This window comes from Martes martes, assembly GCF_963455335.1.
Source record: "Martes martes genome assembly, chromosome: 15".
In the NCBI taxonomy this organism is placed as follows: domain Eukaryota; kingdom Metazoa; phylum Chordata; class Mammalia; order Carnivora; family Mustelidae; genus Martes; species Martes martes.
The window spans coordinates 3325803-3347864 of NC_137903.1; the positions used below are offsets into that span (position 1 = coordinate 3325803).

The window sequence follows — 22062 nt, forward strand, 5'->3', positions numbered from 1 at the left end:
AGCCCCACAGTTCTGGAATTCAGGGCTTTTTTAAACACCGAAATCACCAAGAAATGGCATATAATTAAGAAATTTTTTAAAAATATTTAATTTTATATTTTCAGTGTTCCAAGATTCATTGTTTATGTACTACACCCTGTGCTCCATGCAATACATGCCCTCCTTAATACCCACCAACAGGCTCAGTCATCCCCCTTACCCCCCTCCTTTCCAAAACCCTCAGTTTGTTTCTCAGAGTCCACAGTCTCTCATGGTTTGTCTCTCCCTTCAATTTCCCCCAATTCACTTTTCCTTTCCTTCTCCCAACATCCTTCATGTTATTCCTTATATTCCACAAGTAAGTGAAACCATATGATAATTGACTTTCTCTGCTTGACTTATCTCACTCAGCATAATCTCCTCCAGTCCCATCCATGTTGATGCAAAAGTTGGGTATTCATCCTTTCTGATGGAGGCGTAATATTCCATTGTATTTGTGGACATATCTTCTTTATCCATTCATCTTTGAAGGACATCTTGGCTCTTTCCACAGTTTGGCAATTATGGACATTGCTCCTATGAACATTGGGGGTATATATGGCCCTTCTTTTCACTGCATCTGTATCTTTGGGGTAAATACCCAGTAGTGCAATTGCAGGGTCATAAAGCTGCTCCATTTTTAAATTTTTGAGGAATCTCCACACAGTTTTTCAAAGTGGCTGTACCAACTTACATTCCCAATAACAGTGTAAGAGAGTTCCCCTTTCTCCACATCCTCTCCAACATTTTTTGTTTCTTATCTTGTTAATCTTTGCCATTTTAACGGGTGTAAGGTGGTATCTCAATGTGTCTTTGATTTGAATCTACCTGATAACTAATGATGATGAACATTTTTTCGTGTGTCTGATAGCCATTTATATGTCTTCTTTGGAGAAGTGTCTGTTCATGTGGCACCAAATGAACCATGAACAAGATACAAGTTTACAGTGTGGGAACTAACAGAGGAAGGCAGAGGGGCACCTGGTCCAGCCTCACTAGGCAACATGTAAAGTGGGTGATGCATTTCAGGCCTCTCTCTCTGCCTCTGCAAATAGTGTCTGGGGGTTATAAATCAATGTCCACAAATAGGCCAATCAGCACAGACAGACTCCATGAATAATGAAGATGGACCTTTGTGACTGATGACCCCCATCGCAGTGAGAGTGGAGACTTCCATGGCTAGACTTTAATTACTCTTTGTTTTATTAATTAACACAAAAACCATTCTCAAGCCCAGAAATGCAGCAGGGACATTTTGAGTGTGAGGTATTGGGGTGGAAAACGTCTTCAGTGTCTTTGGAGCTTGAAAGCTTTGCTTTCCTGAAGTGTTTACCCTTTTCACTGTGTTTCTATCTAGTTTCTTAGCTGGTATAGCCAATCTGGAAAACAATATGGATGTTCCTCAAGAAGTTAAAAATAAAGCTACTCTATGACCCAGCAATTGCACTACTGAGTATTTACCACAAAGATACAGATGTAATAAAAAGAAGGGGCACCTGCACCCCAATGTTTATAGCAGCAATGTTCACAATAGCCAAACTGTGGAAGGAACTGAGATATCCTTTGGCAGATTAATGAATAAAGAAGATGTGGCCCATATATATATGTATATATATATATATATATATATTAGAATATTATTCAGCATCAGAAAGGATGAATACCTACCATTTACATCAACATGGATGGAACCAGAGGGTATTATGCTAAGTGAAATAAATCAAACAGAGAAAGACAATTATTGTATGGTTTCACTGATACATGGAATATAAGAAATAACACAGAGGACCATAGGGGAAGGGATGGAAAAGTAAATGGGAAGAAATGAGAGAGGGAGACAAAGCACAAGAGACTTTTTACCATAGGAAACAAACTGGCATTGTGGAATGGAGGTGGGTGGGGGGGATGGGATAACTGGGTGATGGGCACTGAGGGGGGCTCATGATGTGATGAACACTGGGTGTATATGCAACTGATGAGTCACTGAACACGACACCAAAACTAATCATGTATTACATGTTGGCTAATTGAATTAAAAAAAAAAAAGGTTCTTTGTGTTGAACTGGGGAAAGGAACTTAATTCTATCTTTTTTAGGGGCTGAGAGAGGAACCCAGAGCAGAAGAACATTCATAGGAACCACAAGCAGTCTCTCAGCATTGTGTATGTGGACATTTCTGGAAAATAACATTGAAATGAGAAAGGTGGCAAAGGTGAAAATATGGGAATGGGGAAAGCAAATCATGAGATGTCTGTAATCTTCCCACATGGATCAGACTGCTGGCGATTTCTCTCACTTCCAGACCACCTTGTCACCCTCACATGGCCTCCATGTGGATTTTGGTTGGTTGATTCCACCATCATGTGTAGCTCTGGGCTCTGATCAGCCTGAGGCCATCAGGAGAAGCATCCTTGACAATGAGACAGGCTGAAGGATAGATGGGTAACCTGCTGTTCAGGCCAGTCATTAGACAGATGCCTCTCATCTTCACTGAGAGTGATGGTTCAGGGCCAGACAACTGCCCAAGGTGGCACAAGTTCCACAAAAACTGATTCTTATGGTCAATGGAGGTGCTCTATCCTTCCTGAATGAGAAGGTGCATGGTGGGATGGAATGCAGGATGGAAACAAGTACCATCCATTTTTTAGCACCAGAGAAACAAGACTGAGGATGGAATCCTCAGGAAAGAAGGCAGAGTAATTGTATATGTGAAGTTTGATAAGAGCATAGATCCAAAGTGTTTTCAGCATGAGAAAGATGAAAAGAAAAGAAAAAAAAAAAGGAAAGAAAAGAAAAGAAAAAGAGAAAAAAAAAAGAAGGTTGGTGGGAAGGAGCTAAGTTGGTGGAGTAGCAGTAGGACCCTAAGCTTGCTTCAATCCTGAAACACAGCTAGATGAATATCAAATCCTTCTGAATAGACAAGATATTAATCTGAGGACTGACAAAACAAACTGCACAACTAGAAGGAGACAAGAACCCGCATCATAGAAAGTAGGACATGGGGAGTTATGCTTTTGGTGAGATATAATTATAGATTCTGTGGAGAAGAGGGAGCCCTGCTCATGTACAGAGGAGAGAGAGACAAAGAGAAGAGAGAGAGAGAGAGAGAGGCAGAGTATCACAGGAGGAAAATACTTTCCCACAGCCATTGACTAGGAAAGCAAGAGCAGTTGATTTTTGTGAAATTTACAAGCATTGGAGCTCAAAGACTAGAGTTTTAGAGGTCAGTGCTGTGAGTATGGATGTTGAGTCCAGTGGGCACTGAAGTGCTCCTGTGAAGAAAGATTGAAGAAGTCTGGGAACAGATAGCGTGATCTGAGGATTCTCTGGGACACGTGGGAGAGACTGTCTCACCTTTTGGAGTTCATATGAAAGAGGTGGCACTGTCTTTCTGGGAACAAAAGAGCTAATGGGCACCATTACACCCACCACAGAGCATAGGCACAGAGACACTTCCTAGGGTGGCTAGCCTAGACGCTTGTTATTTGCTGCACTTTACCACACATTCCATGTCCCTGTGCCTTGGTGCAACTGCCCTCTAGGACAAACCTGTACCAGTCCCAGTGTGGCAAGACTCTACCCCAGACAAACAACATGAGTCCCTGACATGCCAGGTCACTAATGTTTGGAGGTTTAATGCCTAGAATTGAACACAGGGGTCACTGTGCTGCCTGGTGGGTAGAAGTTCAGATAGAGTGAAGGGAGGGATCTCAGGGACACCTGACACATATCAAGGGAGAATGTTCACTCTTTTGGGAGTGCTCCCTGATAGCAGTTGTAGGGAATCCCTTCTCTATGGATGGGGGGTGGGGCTGGACCTTTTCCCCTACCCTGCCTCTAACTAACTAACATAAACTAACTTCAGTAAGCAGAAGAGTGTCAGGAGTGGAGGCCTATACTGCTTGCACCCATCCCACCCCTTATGTTCTGCAAGTGCTTTTCTTTCTTGGACAAGTGTGCCTGAGAACCAGAGCAGTAAGCTCCTCCCCCAGAAGATTAGCAGAAATCTCCACACTCACCATCTCAACTGCACATAGAGTTCTGCAAAACTTCAGTTCTAGTGAATAACGTCAGGTCTCATTTAACAAGCAGACCAGAACACACAGAACGAAAACTCACTACACATTGAATAAGGTCCAAACATTGCTCCCCTACAGTCAAGGTTATCCACTGCAGATGACTGACTTGAGGGGAAGAGTGGTCAAAAAACAGTAGCGGAGTACACATAGCACATACAAGAGACACTCTGTGAAGCAAAAGGCCCTGTACAATATATGATATCTTCTTCATAAGGCCATTACTCTGAAAAGCAAGAAACATAACAGGATTTTATAAAACACAGAAGAAAGACAGAGACCTAGATAAAATGCCAAGATGGAGAAATTCATCCCAAAAGAAAGAACAAGAAAAGGTCATAGTCAGGGACTAATTGAAACAGATAAGTAATATGCCTGATCCAGAATGCAAAGCAACAAAGATAGGGATACTAACTGTACTTGAGAAAATCATAGAAGACACCCTGTGTCCCTTACAGCAGAGATAAAAGACATAAAAACTATTCGGGCCAAAAAATAGAAGACACCCAGTCTCCCTTACAGCAGAGATAAAAGACCTGAAAACTAATCAGGCCAAAAAGCACTGTAATGAGATATGAAACCAAATGGATGTAATGACCACAAAAATGGAAGAAGCAGAAGAATGAAGAAGCGATATGGAAGACAGAACTATGGAAAATAATGAAGCTGAAAAGAAGAGGGCAGGAAAAATATTGGATCATAACTTAGGGAGCTCAGTGACATCATAAAGTGTAAAAAACTTTCATATCTTAGGAATCCAAGAAGAAGAGAGGAAAAAGGAGGCAGAAGTTTTATTTGAGCAAATTATAGCTGAAAACTTCCCTGAGGAAGGAAATAGACAACCAAATCTAGGAGGCACAGAGAATTTACATCTAAATCAACAAAAGCAGGCCGACACCAAGACATATCATAGTTAAATGGGCAAAATATAAAGAAAAAAATCTTAACAGCAGCAAGACAAAAGAAGTCTCTAACTTACAAGAGAGGACAGATAAAGTTAGTAGAAGATCTCTCCACAGAAGCTTGGCAGTCCAGAAGAAGTAGAATGATAAATTGAAAGTGCTGAATGGGAAAAATATGCAGCCAAGAATACTCTATCCAGCAAGGCTGTCATTCAGAATAGAAGGAGAGATAAAGAATTTCCCAGACAAACAAAAACTAAGGGAGTTAATGACCACCAAGCCAGCCTTGCAAGAAATATTAATGGGGACTCTTTGAGAAAGATCAAGTGTGACAAATACTAGAAAGAAACAGAGAAAACCTCCAGAAACCAGAAAAAAAAAAGTTATAAAATAGTACTAAATCCGTATCTATTTAATAATCATTCTGAATACAAATGGACTAAATGCTCTAATAAGAAGACATAGGATGTCAGAATGGATGAAAAACAAGACCCGTCTATATATGCTGGCATGAGGGATCCATTGTAGACCTAAAGTCACACACAGATTGAAATTGAGGGGATGGAGAACCATTTATCATACTAATGGATGTCAAAGGTAAGCTGGAGTAACCATACTTATATCAGAGAAAGTAGATATTGTACCAAAGACTGTAACAAGAGATGAAGAAAGGCACTATATCATATAAAAGGGGTCTATCCAACAGAAGATCAAACAATTATAAATATTTATGCCTCCAATTTGGAAGTACCTAAATATGTAAATCAATTAATTACAAACATGAAAGAACTCATTAATAATACTGCAATACTAGTAGGGGACTTTAACACTTACAGCAATGGACAGATCTCCTAAGTAGAATATCAACAAAGAAACAACGGCTTTGAAAGACACACTGGACTAGATAAACTTAATATTCAGAACATTTTATATAAAGCGGCAGAATACACTTTTCAATTCTTTTCAAGTACACATGGGGAATTTTCCAGAATGGACCACATAATGAGTTACAAATCAGGCCTTTATATGTACAAAAAAATTGAGATCACATGACAGATATTTTCTGACCACAACACTATGAAACTTGATGTCAATCACAAGAAAAAATTTGAGAAGACCAAAAATATGTGGAGATTAAAGAACATCTTACCAAAGAATAAATGGATCAACCAGGAAATTAAAGAAGAAATAAAACAATACATGAAAACAAATGAAATGAGAAAATGATTGTCCAAAGCTTTGGGATGCAGCAAAGTGGACATAAAGAAGAAGTATGTAGCAATACAGGCCTACCTGAAGAAGTGAGAAAGTCTCAAATACACAATATTACCTTAGACCTAAAGGAGCTAGAAAAGGAGTGACAAACAAAGCCTAAAGCCAGCAGAAGAAGGAGATAATAATAATTAGGGAAGAAATAAAGGATACAGAAACAAACAAATAACAGTAGAGCAGATCATAGAAACCAGAAGCAGGATCTTTGAAAGAACTGTAAAATTGATAAACCCCTAGCCAGAATGATCAAAAAGAAAAGAGAAAGGAACCAAATAAACAAAATAATAAATGAAAGTGGGGAGATCACAAAATATAAACAATTTTAAGAGAATATTATGAAAAACTATATGCCAACAAATGGGGCAATCTGGAAGAAATGGGTAAATTCCTAGAAAAGTACACATTACAAAATATGAAACAGGGAGAAATGGAAAAATTGAACCTACCAATAACTAGCAAAGAAATTTAATCAGTAATCAAAAATCTCCCTATAAGCAAAAGCCCACCACCAGCTGGCTTCCCAGTGGAATTGTATCAAATATGTAAAGAAGAGTTAATAATTGTTCTTTTCAAACTGTTCCAAAAAATAGAAATGGGATCAAGAATGCAAATTGATTCCATGAAGCAAGCATTACTTTGATTCCCAAACCAGAAAAAGACTCCAGTTAAAAGGAGAAATAGAAGCCAACATCCCTAATGAATATAGGTGCAAAAATTCTCAACAATAGATGAGCACATTGAATCTAACAGTCCTTTAAAAGAATCATTCACCACAATTAAGTGGGAGCTATTCCTGGACTGCAGGGGTGGTTCAAAATTCCCAAATCAATCAACATGATACACCATATTAATAAAAGAAAGGATAGGAAATATCTTTTGTTTTGACCTCTGTAGATGCAGAAAAAGCATTTGACAAAATATGGTACCATTTCTTGATTTAAAAACAAAAAACAAACAAACAAACAAAAAACCAAACTCAAGAAAGTAGAGATAGAAAGAACATACCTAAACATCATAAAGACCATATGAAAGACCTATAGCTAAAATCATCATCAATGGCAAAAAACTGAGAGCATTTCCTCTATGGTCAGGAATGAGACAGGGATATTCACTCTAACCATTTTTACTTAACATAGCACTGGAAGTCCTTAGCCTCATCAATCACGTAACAAAAATAAGCAAAAGGCATCTAAATTAGCAAGGAAGAAGTCAAACTTGCACTATTCACAGACTACATGATATTCTATAGAGAAAATCTGAAAGACTTCACTAAAAAATTATTAGAATGATATATGAATTCAGTAAAGTCACAGGATACAAAAATCAATGTACAGAAATCTGTTGCATTTCTACACACCAATAATGAAACAGCAGAAAGAGAAATCAAGGAATCCGTTCCATTTACAATTGAACCAGACCCGATAAGGTATATAGGAATAAGCGTAACCAAGGAAGGAAAAGCCCTGGGCTCTGATAACAATAGAACAGTGATAAAGAAATTGAGGAAGACACAAAGAAATGGAAAAATGTTCCATGCTCATGATCTGGAAGAACAAATATTGTTAAAATGCCTATATAATCCAAAGCAATCTACACATTTAATGCAATCCCTATCAAAATACCACCAATATTTCACACAACTAAAGCAAACAAACTGAAAATTTGTATGGAACTAGAAAAGACCGTGAATAGTCAATGCAATTTTGAAAGAAAAAAAAAAATATGGACATTGGGGAGGGTATGTGCTATGATGAGTGCTGTGAAATGTGTAAACCTGGCGATTCACAGACCTGTACCCCTGGGGATAAAAATACGTTATATGTTTATTAAAATAAATAAATTAATAAAAAAAAGCAAAGCTTAAGACATCACAGTTCTGGAATTCAAGCTGTATTACAAAGCTGTAGTCATCAAGATGGTAAGGTACTGGCAAGAAAAGCAGATACATAGGTCAATGGAACAGAATAGAGAGCCCAGAAATGTACCCTCATCTCTATGGCCAACTAATCTTTGAGAAAACAGGAAAGATTATCCAGTGGAAAAAGACTGAATCTTCAACATATGGTGTTGGGAAAACTAAACAGCAACATACAGAACGAAAATGTATCACTTTCTTACACTATACTCAAAAATAAATTCAAAATGGATGAAAGACCTAAATATGAGATTGGAAACCATGAAAACCCTAGAGGAGAAAACAAGCAGCAACCACATTAATATGGGCTGTAGAAACTTCTTACTAGATAGGTCCCCTGAGGCAAGGGAAAGAACAGAAAAATAAAATATTGGGTCTTGATGAAGTCCCAAATATTCATTCTCACTTTTGTTTCCTTTGCCTTTGGAGGCATATCTTGAAAGAAGTTTCTGTGGCTGATGTTGAAGAAGTTACTGCCTAAGTTCTCCTCTAGGATTTTGATAGGTTCCTGCCTCACATTGAGGTCTTTTACCCATTTCAAGTTTATTGTTTGTATGGTGTAAGAGAATGGCCAAGTTTCATTCTTCTACACATAGCTGTCCAATTTTCCCAGCACTATTTATTGAAGAGACTATCTTTTTTTCCACTGTATATTTTTTCCTGCTTTGTTGAAGATTAGTTGACCATACAGTTGCAGGTCCGTATCCAGGCTATCTACTCTGTTCCACTGGTTTATGTGTCTGGTTTGTGGCAGTACCATGCTGTCTTGGTGATCACAGCTTTGTATTAAAGTTTGAAATCAGGCAACATGATGCTCCAAGTTTTGTTTTTCATTTTCAAAATTTCCTTAGCAATTTGGGGTCTCTTCTGGTTCCATACAAATTTTAGGGTTGTTTCTTCCAGCACTTTGCAAAATGCCAGTGGATCTTTATCAAGATCAAAAGCTTCTGCACAGCAAAGGAAACAGTCAACAAACAAAGAGGCAACCCACGGAATGGGAGAAGATATTTGCAAATGACACTACAGACAAAGGGCTGATATCCAAGATCTATAAAGAACTCCTCAAACTCACCCTCAAAAAAGCAGATAATCTGTCAAAAAATGGGCAGAAGACATGAAAAGACACTTCTCCAAAGAAGACTTACAAATGGCTAATGGACACATGGAAAAATGTTCATCATAATTAGCCATCAGAAGATTCAAATCAAAACTACATTGAGATACCACCTTACACCAGTTAGAATGGCCAAAATTAAAAAGACAGTAAACAACAAGTGTTGGAGAGGATGTGGAGAAAGGGGAACCCTCTTTCACTCTTGGTGGAAATGCAAGTTGGTGCATCCACTTTGGAAAACAGTGTGGAGATTCCTTAAGAAATTAAAAATAGAGCTACTCTATGACTCTGCAATTGCACTACTGAGTATTTACCCCAAAGATAACAGATGTAGTGAAAAGAAGGGCCATATGTACCTCAATGTTCATAGCAGCAATGACCACAGTTGCCAAACTGTGGAAAGAGCCAAGATGCCCTTTAACAGATGAATGGATAAAGAAGGTATGGTCCATATATACAATGGAGTATTATACCTCCATCAGAAAGGATGAACACCCAACTTTTGAATCAACATGGATGGGACTGGAGGAGATTATGCTGGGTGAAATAAATCAAGCAGAGAGAGTCAATTATCATATGGTTTCACTTATTTGTGGAGCAAAAGTAATAACATGGAGGACACTGGGTGAAGGAGAAGAGAAGTGAGTTGGGGAAAATCAGAGGGGGAGATGAACCATGAGAGACTGTGATCTCTGAGAAACTAACTGAGGGTTTTGGGGGGGGGTTGGGAGGACCCGGTGGTGGGTATTAAGAAGGGCACGTATTGCATGGAGCACTGGGTGTGGTGCCTAAACAATGAATATTGGAACACTGAAAAAATAAAATAAAATAAAAAAAAATAAAGTATTAGGACATCATCAAGATAAAAACCTTCAGCATAGTGAAAGGAACAATAAGAAAAAGGCTGCCTTTGGAATGGAAGAAGATATTTGAAAAATGACATATCTGATAAAGGGTTAGTATCCAAAATCTATGAAGAACTTGTCAAAATCAACACCAATAACACTAGTGATCCAGTTAAGAAATGGACAGAAGGCATGAGTAGACATTCTTCTGAAGAAGACATGTAGATGGCCAAGAGTCACATGAAAATATGCTCAACATTAATGATCATCAGTGAAATACAAATAAAAAGTGCAATGAAATATCATCTCACATCTGTCAGAATGGCTAAAATTAACAGCACAGGAAACACCAGATATTGGTGAGGATGCATAAAAAGAGGCACATTCTTGCACTGTTGATGAGAATGAAAACTGGTGTAGCCACTCTGGAAAACAATATGGATGTCTTCAAAAAGTTAAAAATAGAACTTATCCTATGACTCAATAATTGCACTACGAGGTGTTTACCCAAAAGATACAAAATACTAATTCAAAGGGACATAAGCACCCCAAGGTTTATAGCAGCATTTATTGACAACAGCCAAATTATGGAAAGAGCCCAAATGTCTGTCAACTGATGAATCAATAAAGAAGATGTAGCATCTATACACATGATGGAAGTTTATTCAGCCAAAATAAGGAATGAAATTTTGTCATTTGAAATGGTGTGGATGGAACTTGAGGGTATTATGCTAAGCACAGTAAGTCAGTCAGAGAAAGACAAATACCATATTTCATTCATATGTGAATTTAAGAAATGAAACAGGTGAACATAGGGGGGAAAAGAGAGAGGCAAACCATAGAAGAGACTCTTAAAGATAGAGACAAACTGAGGACGGAAGGAGGGATGTGGTGGGGGATGGGTTAGATGGGGGATGGGCGTTAAGGAGGCCACTTGTGATGAGCACTGGGTCTTGTAAGTAGGTGATGAATTACTGAATTCCACACTTGAAACTAATGTTCACAGTATGTTAACTAACTGGAACTTGAATAAAAATTTTTAAAAATGAAAAATGAAAGAAGAGGGTTAGGATGTGAAGTGTGTAGCTGTGTTAATTGTCCTCATTGTGGGCATCATGTCTCTATGTACACATACACTAAAACGTCAAGTGGTTACTTTGTTTTATATTTTTAAAAAGAAAACAGAGTTTATTGTCCAGCAAATAAAAGTATTCCAACATGTGATGAATGCTACATAAAATATTAATGTTCATGATTTGCTTCAATAGAAGTTTTCTTGACCAATTCTGCATTTTCCTTCTGAAATGCAGTGTGCCCTCACTGGAGGCACTACAGGTAAGGACGTGGGCATTCAGCTGCAGCTCCCTGCAGGCTCCATGTGTACCAGGCTCCTGTGGTTCTTCAGACCATCCTCTCTGAGAAGTTGTTGAAGGACTTTCTCCAGGAAGACCTTCATTCATGTCATGTCACAGGCTCTGTTGCACCTGTTAGAGCCCTCGAGGACTCACATGGCCCATGGTGCCTCCCAACCTTCCTTCCTGGGAGGCTGGAAAGTTGCACACTGTCCATAGGTCCAATGTTCATCTATCATCGTATACCAGTGAAGCAGAAAATAGTAGCAACAACAAAATCAAGGCGTCAGAAAAGCAAAGGCAGACACATAGACCCACACAAGGGGCTGGAGCCCCAATGACCCTGGGCTCCCCAGTTCCATCAGCCAATACACTTCCCACATGACTTCAGCCTAATAAAGTGCATTTCTATCCTTTGTGACTGGTGGCTCCCCTGTGACAGTGGTGGATGTGGCCCCACTGGCTACAGTAGCTGGGCTAATGTCTCCCTTGCTTGCAAGTTTCCTCCTCACCTCCCTCTTCCTGTCCTTCCTGTCCTTTGATTCTTGAAAGTATTCCTCTATTTTTTTTTTTCTTGCCTGTTTGCTTTTTATTTTATTTTTTTCCATGTGTTCTCATCTTGTGACACTTCCCTGTCTTGTGTGTTAACTCTGACATCTGGAGCAATCCCTGTCATGGGTGTTTTCATGGATATCTAACAAACTACCAGTCAGGAATCAAGGTGCTGGGTCTGCTGCTGGTGAGTGACTGGCAAATATTTATACTCCAAGGTTTTCCTACCAATGAAAGGACAAGCTGCCTCAGCATGTAATAAATCAGGATGTGTCATGCCAATGGCAGTTAAGTACTCAAAATGCAAGAAACTTTCCATAGAATTCTTCTTGACACAGTCATCCATCCATTCATTCATTTCATCACATATTTAGCTTTTTCTATTTGTCTGGTAAACATATCCTGAGAGTGGTTCCAACAAATATGAGAAGCAGCTCTGTGTGCAGACATGTAAGATATCAGGAATCATCTCCTCCTGCAAGCTCTTTCCTTTTTCATGTCTACATTTAATCACCCAGAGTCAAACTTCAGAACTGTTCAATAAGGAAAGTCAGCCACATATATGTGAATATCTAATTCGCTTTATTAAATGATCCATGAATCAGGAGACATCCTATCTGACATGCAGGGGTTCTCTCAAAGGAGTTGTACAAAATGGAAGGTTTTTTTAAAGAGAGGTTGGGACCAGGGAGTTAGTAGCAAAAGGGCATTGTTCCAGGAATCAGGCCTGTTTTCTTAGAGAAAAGCAAGAGGTGTAATCATACACATGGCCTCATCTGTCTGTTGGGAATGGAGAGGACCCAGGTGACGGACTCACTGGTACTGATGGAAAGAAAAGTTTCCTGCCTGCCTGGTTAAGGCTGAATTTCTGGGGGAGGTTGAAACCGTAATTAGATTGGATTTGAAACCTCAGTGTGAAGCCCCAGTGTGGGAACTGGGTCTACATGACACCATTTTTGGGGCCTGGGATTTTCTTTTTCTAAAGAGGAAGAGCCTCATGGGGATATATTTCAGACGTCTGCCCCTCCATCAGCAGAGCAGCTCTCGGTATCCTGCTGGCTACCCTGCTTCGGACAGAGAGTCGGGCACTAGCTCTGTTCTGGTCCAGTCTCATCTGCAGCCGGGCGCTTTGTTTTTCAGTTTTGGGGACTGGACATTCTAATCATTCCTGCCTTTTTCTCAGCAGGTGGAATCCTGCTACCTGCCAGATGGGATGCAGCCAGTTTCTTCAATCACTTAATAATACCAATTAGATCGTCGAATTTACCTGGTTGATTTTGTTTTTTAGGAAAAGCAGTGCGATGTCAGAGGTGCGAATGAGCTGGGGTGGGGGCAAGACAGGGAAGGAAATACATGAGAAGTTTCACAAGGGCAGGAGGGACAGAGTAACAGTAGGTCCAGGGCTGGGTGCTGGGAGCCATGTGTTTTTATGGTTTACTCTCTGGATGAGAAGGAAAGGAATGAGAGGTGGGATGACTTTTCCAAGCCACACAAGATTTTTTTCCATAGCAACTGAAATAGGGAACAGGGAGCAGGATGGAAGCCAATGGCAGGGAGAAGCTGGATGCCTGAGAGGAGGGTCAGACCAGGATGGGAAGTGAGAGTCTGAGTAGGTCTCAGCGTTGGGGGAGGAGCACATTTGCATTTTAGCAGAGACTCAGGGAAAGCTTGTGTGTGGAGAAGGAAGTCAGAAGAGAGGTCCGGTGTGTGGGGTAGGTTTGTTAGAACAACTGTCAAAGACCGACTTTGTAAGAGACAGAACATCTGCAAATACAATGCTGTTCCTGCAACTTGTGTTGCTGGTGGTTCTCCTTTCAGGTGGTGACAGTGAAAATGGTGAGAACTCTGACCCTGCCACTGGGTGCAATTGTGTGTGTGTGTGTGTGTGTGTGTGTGTGTGTGTGTGCTCGCGCATATGTTTGTATGTCTATGTGTGTATTTTAACATGTGAATGTGTGTGTACATATGTGCATGTGTGTATATGTGTCTCTGTGTCTGTATACTTTAGTGCCTGTGTGTCTTTGCATGTTCATTTCTTTAAGAGTGTGCAAATGTGTGATTTTTTTATGGTTCTGTAGGGTTTTTGTGCATGTGTGCATCTGTGGTGCATGTGTGTATGTGTATGTGTTTGTGTGTGCACTTGTGGTGTGGGTTCCCCAGCACATACATGAGAAAGGAGAGTGTCAGCCTGGTTCCTTTCTGAACTCGGTGACACCAGGGCGGATACAAATGAAGGATGGATACAAAGCTCAGGGCTCTGGGGCAGCACATATATCCTGAGACAGCTATGGCTTCCCTGTCATCTGGATTTTGGTTCTCTTCTCTGGCACCTTCTGCATTCTCTCTCCTTCCCAATGTCTTCCTTCTCCGTAGTCTATCTGTCCTTTTTTCACAGACTTCCAGGAGACCTCCTTCCAAATCATCCTGACCACATCTTTTTACAATGATTCCTGGACACAAAAACTAGGCTCAGCATGGCTGGATGAACTGCAGACTCACGGCTGGGACAGTGACTCTGGCAATTTCACATGCCTGTGGCCTTGGTCCAAGGGAAACTTCAGCAACAAGGAGCTGATGGAAGAGGAAAGGTCATTCCATACATTCTCCATTAGATTTCCTCTGATATTTCAGGACCATTTCAGTGAATGGACGCTTGAATGTGAGTTCAGTTCCCTCAGTGGTGAGATGGAGGTGGCAGTTGTGTGTATGTCTCCTTGAGTTCCTTCTTCCTCTAGAAAAGAGACTCCACTGGCTTCTGAACCATGTCTCCCCATTATGAAACTGAATTATATCTTTCATGTGAGGTGGTGTAAGCCAGACCCCAATTCTTGAAAAGCTTCGTGTCTTCTGCAGTTTCCCCTCCTCCTATTGACTACAGGTTATCCTCACTTTCTCTTACTTGTGTCTCCCATGACAACCCCTCTTCCTGGCCTCCATCCAGGCACACCTGCTCCCTCACTCTGTGATTGGCTCCTTGAACATTTCTTTTCTCCCCATTGAATCCCATTAGTGATGTCTGTCTATGTGTTCCCTGTACCCTATAAGGACTCCCTTTCCCTTGATTATTTTTTACCCCAGCTCTCTCTCTGAGCCCTTCTCTATTCTCTACCCAGACCTCTCATGTCTCTTCTTCCAACATTTGCTCCTTCCTCAATATTTCACCTCTTTCTCTGCCTCCAACAACCAACACTTCTCCTTTGGCTGAACCTCCTCTCAAACCAAACTTTGCTCCATTTCCTTCAGTCCCCTGAACTTCTCCCTCTGCTTTCTACTATACTTGTCTTCCACTGATCTAATTTCATTTCTTTCTCTCCCCCTGTCCTGAAATTCACAGTATCTCTTCCTCAGATCCCTTTCAGGTACAGGCAGCAAAAGGCTGTGAACTGCACTTTGGGGAACCATCAGTAGGATTCATGCGGATTGCTTATCAAGGATCAGATCTTGTGATCTTCCAGAACAAGTCATGGTGGCCATCTCCAAAGGGAGGAAGAAGGGCTCAGCTGGTCTCCAGACTATTCAATCAGTACCATGTGATCAATGTAAGACTACAAACACATATCAGTGACACCTGTCCCCGTTTCCTCTTGGGTCTTCTTGATGCAGGGAAGACACATCTGCAGCGACAAGGTCAGTCCTGCTCCCTTCCTCTAAGATTTCTCTACCCTGCACTCATAAATTTGCACCATTCCCCCAAATTCAGGGTGAGAAGGAGTCAAGAGAGTTTGACAGTGACAAATTTCTAGAGGTAGAAAAATACGTCTGTTTAAAGTGATGTGAAAAATTAACCTCTTAGTTTGTGAATACCTGTCCTGTCTCTGCAGTGAGGCCAGAGGCCTGGCTATCCACTGGCCCCAGTCCAGGTCCTGGCCATCTGCTGCTGGTGTGCCATGTCTCTGGCTTCTACCCAAAGCCTGTGCGGGTGATGTGGATGCGGGGTGAGCAGGAGCAACAGGGCACCCAGCGAAGTGATGTTCTGCCCCATGGTGATGGGACATGGTATCTTCAGGTGTCCTTGGATGTGAAAACCATGGAGGCTTCTGGCCTGTCATGCTTGGTGAGACACAGCAGTCTTGGAGGCCAGGACATGGTCCTTTACTGGGGTGAGAAAGAGCTGTGACCCAGCTGGGAAAGGGGATGGGTATTTCTCTAGAAGAGCAGGAGAACCAGAAGAAAAATTGGGGTTGCTAGGGACTCCGTTCCAAAAAGGACAAAAATGAGTAATCCAAGAAATGGAAGAGCTGAGGGTGAGAGTCCTGTAAATGTGGGTGGTGCAAAGGGTTGGTGAAGGGTCCATCTCTAGGGAGGGATGGGAGAAGAGAGAGGAAGAAGGACAGTTGGTGAGGCAGAGGGTGACAGGACCAAAGAGGACCAGGGAGGTACAGTCCAACCCTGGATGAATGGGAAATGACACAATCTCTGCACCAAACCCACAGAGAAGCATCAACCCATAGGCTTGGTCTTCCTGGAAGTGATAGTGCCCCTGGTGCTTCTGGGAGTTCTCACCTTGTGGCTCTGGAAACACAGGTAAATCTATGGAGTCTTCCTGTCTTTCTCAGATGGCTCCCCACCTTTCAGTCTGTCCTCACTCCTCCTGCCCCTGTTGTCATTCCCACCATGTATTCCTCACCTCAGCCTGCTGCAAAATGACTCCTTCTCTGTTCCTTCTAGGAAAACACACTGGAGACCTCAATGCTCTGGCCTCCCACTGGAATGAGAAATCAGCAGCCCAGGGACCCGGATATTCTTAAACCCAGCTCAACAACGATGTCTTTGCAACTCTTCCTGTGCAACTTTTATGTTTCATTCGTGCTTAATGATCAGTTCACAATTTAAGCCCAGTGTAATTTAGCTGGGTTTGTTTTTCTGACTTGGTTTGCAACTTAATCTCAAAACTGAACTCAGAGTAAAATGAATTACCAGTGACCTCTATGGGTCACGAGAATCAGATATCACTTCCTCCAGTGAGAATTCCGTGATTCACAAGTAGATTCAGTATCCTTTGTGAGACTACCACTACCTTGACCTCCACTTTGGCTAATCTGTTCCTGCCCCCAAACCCTTGTTGGTCCCATTAGGTTCCTTTTGCTTTCTAATTCTTAGGCCTTTTGAGAACAATGTCCATGTCTTTTAAATATTTCTATCTTTGCCAAATGTCTCATTGCATGGAATATTTCCTCAATAAAAATGTGGGTGATATATGCCAAATTCATAGGTTTTTATTTTCTTTTGCTTTGTGACATGATCCACATAAACCTCACAAATTTCCTGCTCCTTTTACTGGATTCATTACATTTTTGAATTATTACCACTGAATTCATGGCCCACAACTCTGATTCCCAAGCCTGAGCAAGCATTACCTACACTGGCATTTTGTTTGTGAAGCATATGCTACTTTCTTTCTTTTTTTTTTTTTTCCTTAGGAACACCAGTCAGCCCTGTATCTCTGGTTTCAGGACCATTTTGAACACTGAAATAACCAAGAAAGAACATGTAAATGCAGAAAATGTGGCACCATTTGGACCATGAATAGGACACATGTTTACAGTATAGGAATTAAAACAAGAAGGCAGAGCAGCACCTGGTTCTGCCTCAGCTGAGAACACATATAGCGGGTGACACATGTCAGGCCACTCTACATGTCCATGAACAATGGTGAGCGCATGTGTTTGGGGGTTACAAATCAATGTCAGTAGGTAGGTCAATCAGCACAGACAGACTCCATGAGTAATGAAGACGGATCCTTTGTGACTAAAGACGCTATGGCAGTTTAAATGGAGACATCCATGGCTGGACTTCAGTTACTCTCAGTTTCATTAATTAACTCAACAAACCATTCTCAAGCCCAGTGCAGCAGGGACATTCTGAGTGTCAAGTAGTGGGGAGGAAAAGGTCATCATTACTTTTGGAGCTTGAAAATTTTGCTTTCTGATTTGATTATGGTTTTCATTGCTTCTATCCAGTTAGTACAGTATCTTATTTGCATTGATGTAGGGGAAAGGCACTTTGTTCTACTTTGTTTAGAGGCTGAGGAGGGTCTCAGTGCAGGAGAACATCCAGAGGGACCGTGTGTAAGCTTCCACCACTTCACATGTGGACATTTCTAGAAAATAACGTTTTGTTGGGAGAGGTGGCAAAGGTGAAAAAATGGGAGGGGGGGAGAGAAAATCACGGGACTACCAGAATCTCCTCACCTGGATCAGACTATGACTGCTTCTCTATGTTCCAGACCACCTATCACCCTTGCATAACTGCCATGTGATTTTTGGTTGGTTGACTCCCCTCTCGTTGTAGCCCCGGGCTCTGATCAGCCTGAGGCCATCAGGAGAAGGTGACCATGACAATGGAATAGGCTGAAGGATGGGCAGGTGACTTCCAGTTCAGGCCAATCATCAGGTAGATGCCATTAGACCTCACAAAGAGTGATCAATCGAGTCACCTGCTCCAGGTGGCACAGGTCACAGAGAGCCTGATGTTTACCACTGATAGAGAGGAATGAGATGCTCTCTCTTTGCCTGGATGATCAGGTTTGGGGTATAACAGTTGAAACAACTATTGTATATTTTTCAGCACCAGAGAAGCAACCCTGAAGATGAAATCTGCTTGCAAGGAGGTAGGGAAATGGTATATGTGAAATTTGCCAAGAAGGTAGATCCCAAGTGTCTCACCACAAGACACATAAAAGAAAAGTAAAAAAAAGGAAGAGGGTCAGGAGGGAGGAGCTCAGTTGGCAGAGTTGTAAGAGGATCCCAGGCTTGTTCTTCCCTTGAACACAACTAGATAAATATCTAATCATATCGAATACTCAAAAATTGATCTGAAGATTGGAAGAACAAACTGCACAACTTAGGGAGAGAGGAGGTCACATCATGGAAGGTAGGAGGCATGGAATTGTGGTTTGGGTAGACACAGATCACGGGTTCTGTGGAGGGGTAGAAGTCCCGGTCATTGAGAGAGGGGAGAGAGAGAAAGAGTTAGAGAGAGGAACCCACAGGAGATCACCAATGAAAACACTTCCCCAGTGCCACTGACTAAATGGAGAGAGGCTGATTTTCATGAGTTGTTACAACCAGTAGGGCTGAAAGACTGGAGTTTTAGAAGTTGGTGCTTTGGCCAGTGTGGAGTCTGGCAGGCACTGCAGTGCTCCTGTGGAGAAGGAGGGCAGTAGCCCAAGGGCAGATGGTATGACCTGAGGCTACCCTGGGACACTCAGGGAGAAATGGTTCCCCTTCTTGGAGTACATCTGGGAGAGGTGGCACTGCATCTCCAGGGACAAATAAGCCGAGCAGGGGGCAACATTACCCTTCCCCACATCAAAGCATAGGGTTAGAGACACTTGCAGAGGGTTCTTTACCTGGACACCAGCTATTTGCTGCACTTTAATCTAAACCCACATCCCTGTGCTTTGGTGTGACTGCCATTCTAGAACAAATCTGAAGCAGTTCCAGCCCAGTGAGACCTTCACCAAGGAACAGCAAGAGTCAGCACCATGCCAGTTCCAAGTCTGGAATTTTAAAACTCAGCCAGCCTGCTGGGTTAGAACACTGGGCACTGCGTTGCCAGAGAGAAGATGGTCTGGACACAGGGTGAAGGCATAGATCTAAGGGACACTTAGGACATGTGAGGGGAGATTGTTCGCTCTTCTTGAGTGCCTCCCACAGAGCAGTAAGCACTGAACCCCTCTCTGTGGATGAGGCTGGTACCATTTCCCTCCCCTGCCCCTCAGCATAAACTAACATCAGTAAGCAGACAAGTGCAGCCGTGGTGGCCTAAACCACTTCATCAATCCCTCCCTCCCCCTCCTCAGTGCTCTGCAGGTACTGCTTTGCAAACAAGTGTGCCTGAGAACCAGAGCAGTGGGCCTCTCCCTAAAAGGCCAGCAGAAACTTCCACATGTGCAGCATCTACTGACCACAGGGTTCTGCAGAGCTTCATTTCTAGTGGAAATTGCATCAGGTTTCATTTAACAAGCAGATCACTGAACACCTAGTTAAAACTTGCCACACTCTAGACAAGGTATAAATACTCCCCACTGCAGGCAAGGAGATCCTCTGCAGATGACTGGCCTGAGGGAGAGAGCAGCCAAAACACGGTAGTAGGATGAACATAGCACACAACAGAGACACTTTCTGAAGCACCAGATCCTGGACTGCTTAAGATCTATTGTTAATAAAGTCATTACTCTCAGGAGCAGGAAGCATAACAAGCTTTCAGAACATACAGAAGAAGACAGGGACCTAGACAAAATGCCAAGATGGAGGAATTCATCCCAAAAGAAAGAACAAGAAAAGGTCACAGCTAGGGGTGAACCAAAACAGGTAAGTAATAGGCCTGATCCCAATTTTTTTAAAAATTAATTTATTTATTTTAATAAACATATAATATATTTTTATCCCCAGGGGTACAGGTCTATGAATCACCAGGTTTACACATTTCACAGCACTCATCATAGCACATACCCTCCCCAATGTCCATGTCCCCACCACCCTCTCCCGTCCCCCCTCCCCCCAGCAACCCTCAGTCTGTTTTTTGAGATTGAGTCTTTTATGGTTTGTCTCCCTCCCAATCCCATCTTCTTTCATTTTTCTTTTCCTACCTCCCCCCAACCCCCCCCCACATTGCATCTCTACTTCCTCATATCAAAGAGATCATATGATAGTTGTCTTTCTCCAATTGACTTATTTCACTAAGCATGATACCCTCTAGTTCCATCCACGTCGTCGCAAATGGCAAGATTTCATTTCTTTTGATGGCTGCATAGTATTCCATTGTGTATATATACCACATCTTCTTTATCCATTCATCTGTTGATGGACATCTAGGTTCTTTCCATAGTTTGGCTATTGTAGACATTGCTACTATAAACATTCGGGTGCACGTGCCCCTTCAGAGCACCACGTTTGTATCTTTAGGATATATACCCAATAGTGCAATTGCTGGGTCATAGGGTAGCTCTATTTTCAGTTTTTTGAGGAACCTCCACACTGTTTTCCAGAGTGGTTGCACCAGCTTGCATTCCCACCAACAGTGTAGGAGGGTTCCTCTCTCTCTCTGCATCCTCACCAGCATCTGTCATTTCTTGACTTGTAAATTTTAGCCATTCTGACTGGTGTGAGGTGGTATCTCATTGTGGTTTTGATTTGTATTTCCCTGATGCTGAGTGATGTGGAGCACTTTTTCATGTGTCTGTTGGCCATCTGGATGTCTTCTTTGCAGAAATGTCTGTTCATGTCCTCTGCCCATTTCTTGATTGGATTATTTGTTCTTTGGGTGTTGAGTTTGACAAGCTCTTTATAGATTTTGGATACTAGCCCTTTATCTGATATGTCATTTGCAAATATCTTCTCCCATTATGTCAGTTGTCTTTTGGTTTTGTTAACTGTTTCCTTTGCTGTGCAAAAGCTTTTGATCTTGATGAAATCCCAATAGTTCATTTTTGCCCTTGCTTCTGTTGCCTTTGGTGATGTTCCTAGGAAGAAGTTGGTGCGGTTGAGGTCAAAGAGGTTGCTGCCTGTGTTCTCCTCAAGGATTTTGATGGATTCCTTTCTCACATTGAGGTCCTTCATCCGTTTTGAGTATATTTTCATGTGTGGTGTAAGGAAATAGTCCAATTTCATTTTTCTGCATGTGGCTGTCCAATTTTCCCAGCACCATTTGCTGAAGAGGCTGTCTTTTTTCCATTGGACATTCCTTCCTGCTTTGTCGAAGATTAGTTGACCATAGAGTTGAGGGTCTATTTCTGGGCTCTCTATTCTGTTCCATTGATCTATATGTCTGGTTTTGTGCCAGTACCATACTGTCTTGATGATGACAGCTTTGTAATAGAGCTTAAAGTCTGGAATTGTGATGCCACCAACTTTGGCTTTCTTTTTCGATATTCCTTTTGCTATTCGAGGTCTTTTCTGGTTCCATATAAATTTTAGGATTATTTGTTCTATTTCTTTGAAAAAAAAATGGATGGGATTTTGATAGGGATTGCATTAAATGCGTAGATTGCTTTAGGTAGAATAGACATTTTCA

At 41.6% G+C, this 22062-nt stretch overlaps 1 protein-coding gene across 3 annotated transcripts; it reads left to right on the top strand.

The window, feature by feature from the left end:
• Positions 1–13679: 13679 nt before the first annotated feature.
• On the top strand, positions 13680–17253 carry LOC308356352 (T-cell surface glycoprotein CD1a-like). Of its 3 annotated transcripts, none has more exons than XM_080825265.1 (6): positions 13680–13881; positions 14441–14704; positions 15394–15672; positions 15867–16145; positions 16479–16569; positions 16714–17253. In XM_080825265.1, the coding sequence occupies exons 1-6, from the start codon at positions 13821–13823 to the stop codon at positions 16757–16759; spliced, it is 1020 nt and encodes a 339-aa protein (XP_080681391.1). In that variant the 5' UTR covers positions 13680–13820; the 3' UTR covers positions 16760–17253. The 3 variants fall into 3 exon arrangements, 2 of the variants coding, with proteins under 2 accessions (XP_080681391.1, XP_080681392.1); XR_013968072.1 differs by having other exon boundaries at positions 13741–13881; positions 15867–16099; XM_080825266.1 differs by having other exon boundaries at positions 13741–13881; positions 16052–16145; positions 16714–17247.
• The last annotated feature ends 4809 nt before the right edge of the window (positions 17254–22062 follow it).